The following is a 12,575-nucleotide window of genomic DNA, read 5'->3' on the forward strand; positions in this document are numbered from 1 at the left end:
GCAAAAATCGAGATTACAATAACTATGTTTCCATCCAAGGATTTTTTTGCGAAAAAGGTTTAGCGCATCAAAATGTTTACCGATATAGCTGACAGAAACTTGATTTTCTGTATCGACATAACACTTTTCCGTTTAACTTTAGCGCATAAATCCTATGTCGATACGTCAAATGTCGGGAAAAACTAGTTCAGAAAAACGTTGTCAAGAAAAATGCCATTGACGCAAAAAATATGATGTCACATGACAGAATATCCATCACATCTGTCCTCAACACAAACAGCATAGCGGAGAAGTATACTTGGACTGATGAGGAGACTCGAGTTTTCCTCAATTTCATTAAACAGAACGCCATTACCTTTATTCTTGATGGAAGTTTTTCCAGAATTTGTATGGACCGCGCGGTCAAGCGCCGGTAAAGATTACGACGTCTTTACCAAAACGCCTGGTAAAAAGAACCCATTTTACATTAATCCCTTGCGAATGACCTGCTGGTAAAAATTGTGAATTTGTACTGTCCAGCCTGTAAGCCCGTTGTTTATGGTTGGTTAAGTTCTCAGAGTGTCTGAAGACACAATGAGAAGACACCACAAAAAACACACTTCTTTTTCTTATTGTATTGCAATAACAGACAAGAGTCTTCAGAACATAAAAGCAAAAAGAGAAATAACGTTCAGCGCTAAAGGGGTTAAACAAAAGTGCCAAAATAATTAATACACCGATGAAAATATACATAAGAGAAAAAGGATATGGGGGGAGTAATTAACTTAAATGAAGGAAAATAAATCATAACAAGGTGTATGGAAAGGCCTCAAGGGCAGATTTCTTTTGCGCTACACCAAAACTTATGTGACCATTTTTTTTTTTTTTAAGAATGACATCATGACGCACACCATTTTATCTTTAAAAGGCCATTTGAATGGAAACGAGCAGGATACAGCAATTTTCGCAAACTTTTTTTTTTTAACGCGTTTTCACTTTGTCGATAACAGAACAGTGCAAAAAGTGGATAGAAACTTAGTGAGGCAATTTTTGGAGGGTTTCAAGGCAAAAAAACTGAAGCTTATAATTATATGAAAGCACTTACATTCATTCTTCTGTTTAAACGTGTGTATTATTTGAGCTGTAAAGTTGTTTAAATCTTCCTTTTTACGGCCGTTTTAAGGTTTTAGTGTTTAAAGTGTTATATTGTCATGGCAACTAAATTGTAAAATTGGTTATAACTTTACACAGAAAAGGTAAGCAAGCGATTTTATCACACAGTAACCATGTTAACTTTTACGGATTGGCCCTCATTCACTTAAGTGCCTCACTTACAATGCTTTTTTATTTTTAATTAAAGGCTGAAACGAGTCAAAATAAATGTTTGTGGTAATCAACAAATGCTGCTGATTGAGCTCAACTTGTATTGAACCCAGAATATTCCTTTAAGCTTCAAAAGTAATGTACTATCCACAGCCATTGTATTGAAAAGATGAACTGTGATATTCATTAAAACATCTTCTTTTGTGTTCTACATAGGATAGAAAGTCATACCGGTTTGGAACAACATGAAGGTGAGCAGTAGTAGTAGTAGTTTTGGTGTTTATTGTCATATTAGCATTAAAGGCTATTACATGAAGGTGAGTAAATGTTCAGGTTGTTCATCCTGTCAGTCAATATTAAAAGGGACGAATATGGATTTCAGCAGTCATGCCAGTGTACGCACATTTTATGGTTGTTATATGCCTTTTATTAACACCACATTATGTCTATTATTTAGTAATAAATAACCCCCACCCCCCACCACAAATACTTTGTAGCAAGATTAAAATGCAATCATCAAAGTAGTTCTTGATCCAAACCCAGACAAAAAACTAAAAACAGAGAAAATGTGAAGTAGCAATCTGACCTCATCTGTAGGGTCATAGTACTGCTCTAGGTAGGGGTGAGCCAGCGCCTCCTCCACCTCAATCCGCTTATGAGGGTTAAAGGTCAACATCTTATCCAACAGATCTAATGCTACAAGAACAGAACAAAATCTGTTCAGTGCTCAAAATCGAACAATAAAACCAGATCATTGATAAACATTATTTTATGACTATATACAGTATTTATGATTTACAAGTCATAAATCACATTTAGCATGTCCCACATCCTGGAGGTGGTTTAGTCTGAAAATATGAGGACAAGACCATAAGTTTGTTTTAGTCAAGGTGTGTGGAGTTGAACTCTGACCTTTAGGGTCTGCGTTAGGAAAGAGGCGGTTCCAGGGCACTTTGCAGCGCAGAGGCAATGACAGTAGGTAATTTCTTGCCTTAATGTTGATGATGCAGTTGAGATCTTCCTGAGAGGGAGAACCCAAAATACCTACAGGAGAAAGAAAGGATGTATTAAGAGGATTTTAGAGTATAGACAACAGGGTGGGACTGGAAATAAAGAGAAAAAGGAAATACAACACCAAGGGGATAGAGTTAAAAGAGAGACAACCAGGAGAACAAGATATAATATGGAAGGATTAAAAGGGGAACTACTCCCTTCCTTTAAGATCTGCTTTTGTTGCATAATTCTTTGGGACATTTTATGTATGCAAAAAAAGCACTTTTAAAGCGATAGTTCACCCAAAAATGAAATTGTCATTTGCTCACGCTCATGTTGTTCCAAACCCATATTAATTTATTTTGTAAAACACAAAAGATGTTAGGCAGAATGCTGAGGCCACGATATACTAAGTTCTTCTGCATTCTTCGTTCAGGGGTAAAAAGAAGACACAGCCGAGCGACAGTATGCTGTTTGTGAATATTCAGGCACCCGCCACATCGCTGTGGGAGGCGTTTAGAGGAGCATTTAAATATGAGGATGCTCAGTAAAACACTAACTAATGTGACATTAAAATGTGTTATCAATGACTTCACGCCTCATTCTATGAGTAGAATTCATGAGATCAGTAAAAGCTCGTTTAACCACTCGATGATGATTTAAAGTAACATATATGCATGTAGAAAATGTTTAATTTGTCTCGTTTACATTCTGAATTCATGACGCTAATGCACTATACCTGGCCAGAATATGCTTCGGTTACACGGTTACTGTAATCTATGATGACACTGATACTACAGCAAAGATGGGTGTATAAAAGAGTGTTAACGTACAGAATACAGACAAAAGAATGACGACAAGCATGTCTTACTTTGGGCAGATGTGCGAATTGCTTTCGTCTGCAGATGGCACATGAGTGAATGGGCACTTGAGTATTTGAGTAGATTTGATTCCCTTTGTAGACAAATAAAAAAACAAAACAAAAAAATAGCATGACATGGTCTTGTACAATGTCTCTACGCGAACGATTGTACAGATGCAAGTAAATGTGCACCAGCTGGCAATCATGTTGACTGAAAATGTAAACAAAATCAGCTGTCGCCTCAAGGTAGGTGGAGCTCCAGGTCACACCTACCGATGAAGTGGACCAATGGCAGTAAGATGTTTAGCAGCCGGTAAGAATTTTTCCTAAAAGTTGGCCCAGACGAGCTGTTACGAACCACCGAAACGAACGCAAAAACACCTTCTTTTTGGCCAGATTTTGTTCTAAATGACGTCACACCTGTTCGTTCTTTGATTTCGTATGAAGTATATCAGGACCTCAAGTCTCAGATACCATTCACTTTTATTGAATCTTTTTTTTATTGAATATTTCCCATACAATGAAGGTGATTTTCAGGGTATAAGTAAAAAAAATAGAAAATACAGTTGTATTAAGGTATCATGGTATTCAGGTGCATTGCTAATATTAGCAGTTTAATATTTAGATACAGCTAAATTTAGACTTGGAAAAAAAAAAAAGACGTTTCATGATTTATGAAACTGAATTTATCAAAGACAAAATAAATTATTCATTTGCAGTTTATTTTGTTTGTTCATTCATTTATTTGCCTGAGTACAGCGCAAAAGTAGGTCTACAATGTGTTTAATACTACTACTGCTAATAATATGTTTTATTTGTAAAGTACTTAAAAGGGTTAACTAAGTGCTTTAGGCATACAGGAAATGGACAGTCATACTGTAGCAGAAAATAGACGGTCTTGGAAAAAACACCAATAAATAAACTGCAAATGAATCATAATTTATTTTTATAATTTATTTTATTTATTCAGTAGGTTTTGTGTTGAATTAAACTATATCACAAAAACAACCAATCACTGAATCAAATGCATATCTGAACCGTTTACCTGGGCAGTAATTACTACAAATTATTATTGTTTTTTTTGCTAAATTAAATTTCAGAAATCAAAAAGACTTTATATTAGGGTATAATATTAGGGCAAAACCACAAATGAGAAGATGTCAAAAGGTATAAAAATATCTGTTTTAAAGCCGCTAAACCGTTACATATATACATCCCTCATTGTAACTGAGGCTAACATTCTGCCTAACATCTTTGTTTATGTTTAACGGAAGGGTTTGGAACGTCATGTAGGTGAATAAATGACAGAATTTTCATTTTTTGGGTGAACTATCCCTTTATCAACCTTCATTTTATCATGTAAGATTGGACACCTACTTGTACATCCAAGACGACACTTACAATTTGGCAACCAAAAAGCTCATCAATGAAGCTTCCTGTGATACTAAGCCTTCAGAGCATAAGCAATGGTATTAACAATAACCCACTGCAGCATGACGTGCACACACACAATCTGAATGAGGAAATGAGTAGAGTTATCAACAGGAAAACTTGCACAGGCCAGAGAGGTCTAAAGACACAAGTAGTAATGGAAGAAAACCTCTGTTGCTACAGAGAATTTTTTTTTTTTTTTTTTTTGGCTCTTTTGAACCCAAGAATCATTTGCTGTGTGTTTGGAGGGAAAAAATACACACCCTCAAACATACGTAGCAACATGCACAAGGTTCTGGGAGTGATCAGCTTGTGTACAGGCCCAAAATCAACAGCATCTCTGACAAGAAACAGTTTTAAACGGATGTAACAGAGAGAAAGAGAGAAAGGGAAAATGAGAGAAGGGAAATTACTGACATCTGATGTGCATGTACTTGCAAGAAAAAAGATGATGAAGCTGTTTCAGCAGAAAACCATCAAGTGCTTATCTAAGTCCTACGGTGCAAACCTGACCACAATGTCTCATATTTCTTCCCAGAGATGGATGGCCTATTCAGAGCTTTTGAAGAGCGCTCAATATGAATCAATTATTCATTTGAGCGATTAAGCTGTGGGGCCTCTGTGGGGACCATGGCATCTGTTGCAGGGCTCCCTGTTCTTCTATACTTTTCTATTTGCAAATGGAATGTTTGGGAGCCTAAATTCATATTTCCTATTGACACACTAAAGCTGAAGATATAAATAACCATCTTAAGAAAAATGTTTTTATGAAACATCGTATGTGCCTAAGACTTTTGCACTGTACTGTATATTTCTAGTGCAAATAGTTTTCCTAAAAATTGATGGCAACATACACTATATTGCCAAAAGTATTCACTCATCTGCCTTTAGACGCATATGAACTTAAGTGACATCCCATTCTTAATCCATAGGGTTTAATATGACGTCGGCCCACCCTTTGCAGCTATAACAGCTTCAGCTCTTCTGGGAAGGCTTTCCACAAGGTTTAGGAGTGTGTTTATGGGAATGTTTGACCATTCTTCCAGAAGCGCATTTGTGAGGTCAGACACTGATGTTGGACGAGAAGGCCTGGCTCGCAGTCTTCGCTCTAATTCATCCCAAAGGTGCTCTATCGGGTTGAGGTCAGGACTCTGTGCAGGCCAGTCAAGTTCTTCCACACCAAACTCGCTCATCCATGTCTTTATGGACCTTGCTTTGTGCACTGGTGCGCAGTCATGTTGGAACAGGAAGGGGCCATCCCCAAACTGTTCCCACAAAGTTGGGAGCATGGAATTGTCCAAAATCTCTTGGTATGCTGAAGCATTCAGAGTTCCATTCACTGGAACTAAGGGGCCAAGCCCAGCTCCTGAAAAACAACCCCACACCATAATCCCCCTCCACCAAACTTCACAGTTGGCACAATGCAGTCAGACAAGTACCGTTCTCCTGGCAACCGCCAAACCAAGACTCGTCCATCAGATTGCCAGATGGAGAAGCGTGATTCGTCACTCCAGAGAACGCGTCTCCACTGCTCTAGAGTCCAGTGGCGGTGTGCTTTACACCACTGCATCCGACGCTTTGCATTGCACTTGGTGATGTATGGCTTGGATGCAGCTGCTCGGCCATGGAAACCCATTCCATGAAGCTCTCTATGCACTGTTCTTGAGCTAATCTGAAGGCCACATGAACTTTGGAGGTCTGTAGCGATTGACTCTGCAGAAAGTTGGCGACCTCTGCGCACTATGCGCCTCAGCATCCGCTGACCCCGCTCTGTCATTTTAGTTGCTGTCATTCCCAATCGCTTCCACTTTGTTATAATACCACTGACAGTTGACTGTGGAATATTTAGTAGCAAGGAAATTTCACGACTGGACTTGTTGCACAGGTGGCATCCTATCACAGTACCACGCTGGAATTCACTGAGTTCCTGAGAGCGGCCCATTCTTTCACAAATGTTTGTAGAAGCAGTGTGCATGCTTCATTTTATACACCTGTGGCCATGGAAGTGATTGGAACACCTGAGGCCACGGAAGTGATTGGAACACCTGAATTCAATTATTTGGATGGGTGAGCGAATACTTTTGGCAATATAGTGTATGTGGACAGCAGGACTAAGTTGTGAAATTTAAAAAAATACCAAGCTATAGAAATATAGAAGCATATATAGATTTTTTCAAATCAAATGTTTTATTATTTTTCCAGGAGTGATTATTATTCATGTTTTTGCAACGTTACAGACATTACATCAGAAATTAGTATAATTCATTCTGATTCAAAGTAATGGCCAGCATCATCTAATAAATTCTAACCATGTTAAAATAAAATGATACATTATAAATTCTGAATCTATGTACTATTTACCATTGTCCCATGTCTGCCAAACATGTTGAGTGGTCCAAACATCATCTGCAGCCTGAAACTGAACTTTTGGTCAGATTTTAGTAGTGAATGCACTTAGCTACATAGGAAAGTTATAGGATGCTCCCTTGCTCCCTATTTAGTGAATGACTTAACCTCCAGTATGCTGTCTGTCTGCACTGGTCTCAGAACAGTTCAAAATGCACCTTATTTTCATCCTAACTCAATAAAAGGCCTCTAAAAACTTTTGAATGAACCCATTGATTCTCAATGTGAAAATGCACAGTAAATATAGGATTTCCAAGGGAAAAAATTGCTAAAGTACAAATAAGTGTACATTGTGTTTAGCAGCGTGGTGTTTCACAATAAAATCGTTCAAATAAAAAAATGACACATCGGATGAAACTAGAGACTCTAGTCTTTTGAAACCTTCAAACAGGTTTCAATGTACAAACGTAATTAGGTTTCTTACAAGATGTAGTTTTGTTGGCGTTTCTCCCAAAGGCAAACTCCGCCGTGATCGGCGCCATGTTGTTTTGTCACATGAATCCGTACGTCGAAAGTTTAACCCTTTACTAACAGCCCAGAGTCTTCTGAACTGAGATCAATATTGATTTAATGAACTTAAATTAAGCGTTGTGCATAGCAAAGCCAAAATAAAAATGTCCACGCTTGTGTTCGAGCGATAAAACTTTGTGGGATTCGAACCGTCTGCAGCTTTTCAGTTGCCAGCCATGAGCTTTAGACTTTAGACTGTGCACGGTTGTTTACCTAAGATGTGATTTAGTTGGTCCAGGTAGTGTTTCCCAGGGAAGATGGGTCTATTTGAAAGCATCTCAGCCAGAATACAACCAACTGACCAAATATCAATGGACTTAGTGTATCCCTGAGAGAGAGAGAGAGAGAGAGGGAATAAAAAACAAAACAAAAAGTAAAACAAAAAGTATCATGTTTTAATGAATGGCATGGTTTTTGGGCATGTGTCATGGTAATACCATGGTATTCTTTGAAGTACATGTAAATGCCATGGTATATGAATATGGCAATCATTCAGTACAATGATATACTGTATATCAACGTGCCATGGTATTACCATCACTGTACCACCAACATACAACTGCTGCCTTAAGGAAAACCTCACTTTATATTCAGCATTTTCAACATGCATTAAAATGTTTGCTAAAGACTTGAACACAGAGTAGTAGTCTAAGAGAAAAATGCAATTAATAAACAGAGTGCAATCATTTAGCATAAATTTGCTACAAATGCAATGGTCAAACACCAAAAATCTAACTGACAGTATCCTAGATATACAAAACAAACCGCAACATAGCAATCAACTCTACGAATAGACTTAGTCTGTGTTCAAAAAAATCAGTCCAACAATTTTTGAAAGATCAACATTGACAGCTTACCTTAGAGTTGAGCATAATCTCTGGTGCGCGGTACCAACGTGTGGCTACATACTCTGTCAGGAAGCCAGTGTGGTCATGGTCTGGATCGGCAACTCGGGCGAGCCCAAAATCACAGATCTGAGAAAAACAGGATAGCCGAGGAGAGTTTAGTATTGCTACAGTAGGTATCCAACCAGAATGACCCTTACTATTGAGTGAATTAACGTGGCGGCAAACCGTTAGACTTGTTCGCAAAATCACTGCCAGGTGGCACAAGGGGACAATTTTGGCACCATTGTTTAGTGTGAAGAAAGTGTGTTATTTTGAATATAATTGTTAATTTTATTGTTTGTTTTGTATTTTTTACATTTCGATGAGTAGAAGGCGATCTAACAATGCAAAATTAATGGCAGCATTAAAGATATAGCTTAGTTGTCTCATGAATTGGTATATAGAAAAAATGCTAAAATGCCAGCCTTTTTAAATAAAAACTGTTGCTTCATAGATATTATTTATTTTATTTTTTTTTTATCCCCTTTTCTCCCAATTTGGAATGCCCAATTCCCACTACTTAGTAGGTGTTAAGTTACAGACATATGTATATGAGTTTCCATAGATGCCCACACTGAGCCTGACATTGGTTTTATTTTGATTAAAAAAAAACATGGTTAAAATAGAGTTAAAACTAGGGCTGCAACAAACGATTTTTTTCTTCGATTATTTCTACGATTAATCAGATTAAAAATTTAATTTTATTTCCTTTATTTTATTAAAATATGATTTTTCAAAAAACTGATATGATAAAGGGCTTAAGGATTTGGTTTGATTTACATTACTGAATTCACTATTCTATACTCTCACAAAACTTTGAATGAATCCATCATGAAAAGATACGTCTGGATTTATTATTATTATTACAAACAGTTCCTTTACTTGTAAAACTTAACAAAATGTGTTCATCATTAAAGAGTCAAATGATCCATAGGGCATGGAGTGGGACAAAAAAAATCAGCCCAGCAGAGGGCAATAGTGACAGGTGAATAGAAATATTAATAATTCTGCCCAGCTGAAAAATACATAATTATGTTAGATACATATGCTTGTACACTGTCACTGATTACATACATTTAAGTATTTTAATATTATAGTTTTTAAAATAGTATTTTCACTGATTACATGTTTCTAAACTATTCTTTAAAAGTAAATGTTTATGCTTATCCAGTAAAATAATGTTTACCATAGTATAAATTTACAAGTGAAATCAGATATTACATGTGGCATTATCAGGAGGACTTTCAAATATCAGGACGCTTAGCATTATTATACATTATATTCAGCATTACATACAGTTTAATATAGTACAATCATCTGTAAACCCTGTGCAAATTCACCCTCGTGTTGAAAAGACTCATCCCGGTGCTCACTGTATTACACTCAGTTACATGAGCAGGAAAAAACACTCTAAAGACCGGCACACTTTGACTGCTGAGACTTTAGCCCATGAAAGCTGCACAACTGATTACACTGAAACTGAAATTGTGGTATGATGTTGGACAGTTTAATCAAAATGATAACACTCCCTTTCTCCATTGCAATCGGTTTGATTGACACGGATGCGCGCGCGCGCCCGCTTGCTTATTCAAGTTTAACGGAGACTCGCTTTTGTTAAGAACAAACAGTTTTACGAAATATGTGGCTGATTTAGAATTCATAACGTTTACATTATAAAACATAAAAATAGCAGTAAAATTTAAGTGATGCGCTGGAGAGAAACAACTCTCGTGCATAAAAACAGCACAAGCACTCTGTAATGCACCTATCACTCCACATTAATCTGTATGATTATTATGATCTTCTTTGAAGTGCTCTCATGCGCTGGACAACTTGGGTCCTATTTTTATCGCTTCAACTTGTGTCCACTGTTTTTCAAACGAGTTATCATGCAACATTTTTCACTTGGCTGTGAAGTGACGTCACGTTCTGACGTTCTCTGTGCTTGCAAATATCCAACTAATCGATAATAAAATTCGTTAATTATCGATTTTATCGATTAGTTGTTGCAGCCCTAGTTAAAAGTGATGACATTTTTATTTTATTTTAAAAATACTCAGCTTTTATATACAGAGTAAACCATAAGTAAGCCATTCATAGGTTTATTTCCCTGAAAACTGTAAACACTCTGTCTCTGTGGTGCTCTCAAAACATTAGTCTGTTTGTCTATGCATCTTACCTGACATAGCAACATTGGCTCGAATAATCGCACGAGTTTGGGGTGGCAATATCTCTTTTCTGACCAATGCTTAAAATGGAATGATGGCAAAGAACTCCAGTGTACTTCACCTTGAGGTCGCAGGTAGTATTGAGCAACAGGTTAGATGGTTTCAGATCTCGGTGGAGAACATTTGCAGAGTGTATGTACTTGAGGCCACGCAAGATCTGGTACAGGAAGTAACAGATGTGGTCATTGCTCAAGTGCTGTGTCTTTAACAGCTTGTACAAGTCTGTCTCCATCAGATCCTGTACAATGTAGCTACAGAGTGCCAACGTCAAGGATAAACACAAAGCTCGACATTTCAGAAATGGTAGAAGTATGCATATACATGAATTGACAAAAGCTTTTTTGTGAAGTACACTCTAGCTTTACACACTCAAGAGTGAAAATTGCTGTAGATATGCAGAGCTATTTCAAGAAATGTACATTCCGCCCACATTTCATATCATCTGAGAATCTTCTAAAAGCACTACAGGGCCCTTGAAAGAGCTACTCTGTTTCCACCTACTTCTATACTCCACTATTTTCTACATTATCCATGCGCTCACTTCCATCCCACACTCTACCTATATACAGTAGATCAAGCCTGAAATTAACCATCTATCCAAATGTTTTTTAAAGACCCTATGAAAATTAAAATAGAAGTTTTGTGGCTTTTAGTCTATGTCTGTTAGCGCTGAGGTCATCTTTATGCTAGTGTACTCCAAAATGCAAGTTGACAAAAGTCTTTCTCAGAGCATTAAAAAACCTAACGCAATCAATCAAACCAACAAAAGTGAGACGCTCCGAAAGAATCCGTCTGACGCATGAGAACAGTTAAAAATAGCTCAAACGGAAGTAGGCCAATAATAGGGTTATGTTCAATGATATGGAAATAAAACAAACAATATTTTAACATTAAAGCCACTTTTTGTATTGTAGAAATGCTTAAAGGGGGTAATTCACCCAAAAATGAAAATTCTCTCACCATTTACTCACTCTCATGCCATCCCAGATGTGTATGACTTTCTTCTGCTAAACACAAACGAAGACTTTTTAGAAGAATATCTCAGCTCTGTTGGTCCATACAATGCAAGTGAATGGTGACCAGAACTTTGAAGCTCCAAAAATCACACAGGCCACATAAAATAATCCATATGACTCCAGTGGTTAAATCCATACCTTCAGAAGCAATAATGATAGGTGTGGGTGAGAAACAGATCAGTCTTTTTACTATAAATCTCCACTTTCACTTTCTCTTTCACATTCTGAAAGTGAAGATTATTGTTAAAAAGGATTGAAATATTGATCTGTTTCTCACCGGAAGTGATTGCATCACTTCTGAAGACATATACTGAACCACTGGAGTCATATGGATTACTTTTACGCTGACTTTGTGATTTTTGGACCCCGAAAGATCTGGTCACCATTCACTTGAATTTTATGGACCTACAGAGCTGAAATATTCTATATAAAATCTTCGTTTGTGTTCTGCACAGAAAAGAAAGTCATACCCATCTGGGATGTCATGAAAGTGAGTATATGAGAGAGAATTGTAATTTTTGATTGAACCATGCCTCAATATATGTATATAATGAATTTGAATTATCTGAATTATAATATTTAATATATATTATACATATTTTATTTATTATATACTAAATTATCTTTATTTTTGGGCCTTTCTCATGAATACTTAAATGTGCGATCAATTCGGTTAAGTGGCACATCATGCAATTCATTCAATTACAAATTTCAATCAGTTGACAGCCCTACTGGAAACACAGCATTTAACTTAACCATTTGTTTAATTGGTTTTATCATTTGATGTCATGTATAGCTTACACAGCATTAATTCATGTATTTTCATGATTAAGACTACATAAATCTAGGATTTACTGGCACCGAACAGAATACACAAAACAACTTCAACCAATGAAATCACTTCAATGTCTTACGGGGCACAGGATTTCAGGGTCCCGCA

At 36.9% G+C, this 12,575-nt stretch overlaps 1 protein-coding gene across 1 annotated transcript in view; it reads right to left on the reverse strand.

Annotated features, from left to right (window-relative positions):
• mapk1 (mitogen-activated protein kinase 1) overlaps nucleotides 1-12,575 on the reverse strand; it is a 47,476-nt gene that overhangs the window by 4,718 nt on the left and 30,183 nt on the right. The window contains exons 3-7 of the mRNA XM_051680250.1: nucleotides 10,681-10,870; nucleotides 8,362-8,478; nucleotides 7,718-7,832; nucleotides 2,215-2,346; nucleotides 1,889-1,998 (exon numbers count right to left, since the gene is read on the reverse strand). Coding sequence (XP_051536210.1) covers nucleotides 1,889-1,998; nucleotides 2,215-2,346; nucleotides 7,718-7,832; nucleotides 8,362-8,478; nucleotides 10,681-10,870 — 664 coding nt within the window. The remainder of the gene's footprint in view (nucleotides 1-1,888; nucleotides 1,999-2,214; nucleotides 2,347-7,717; nucleotides 7,833-8,361; nucleotides 8,479-10,680; nucleotides 10,871-12,575) is intronic.

Source organism: Myxocyprinus asiaticus, chromosome 3 (assembly GCF_019703515.2).
Source record: "Myxocyprinus asiaticus isolate MX2 ecotype Aquarium Trade chromosome 3, UBuf_Myxa_2, whole genome shotgun sequence".
Lineage (NCBI taxonomy): Eukaryota > Metazoa > Chordata > Actinopteri > Cypriniformes > Catostomidae > Myxocyprinus > Myxocyprinus asiaticus.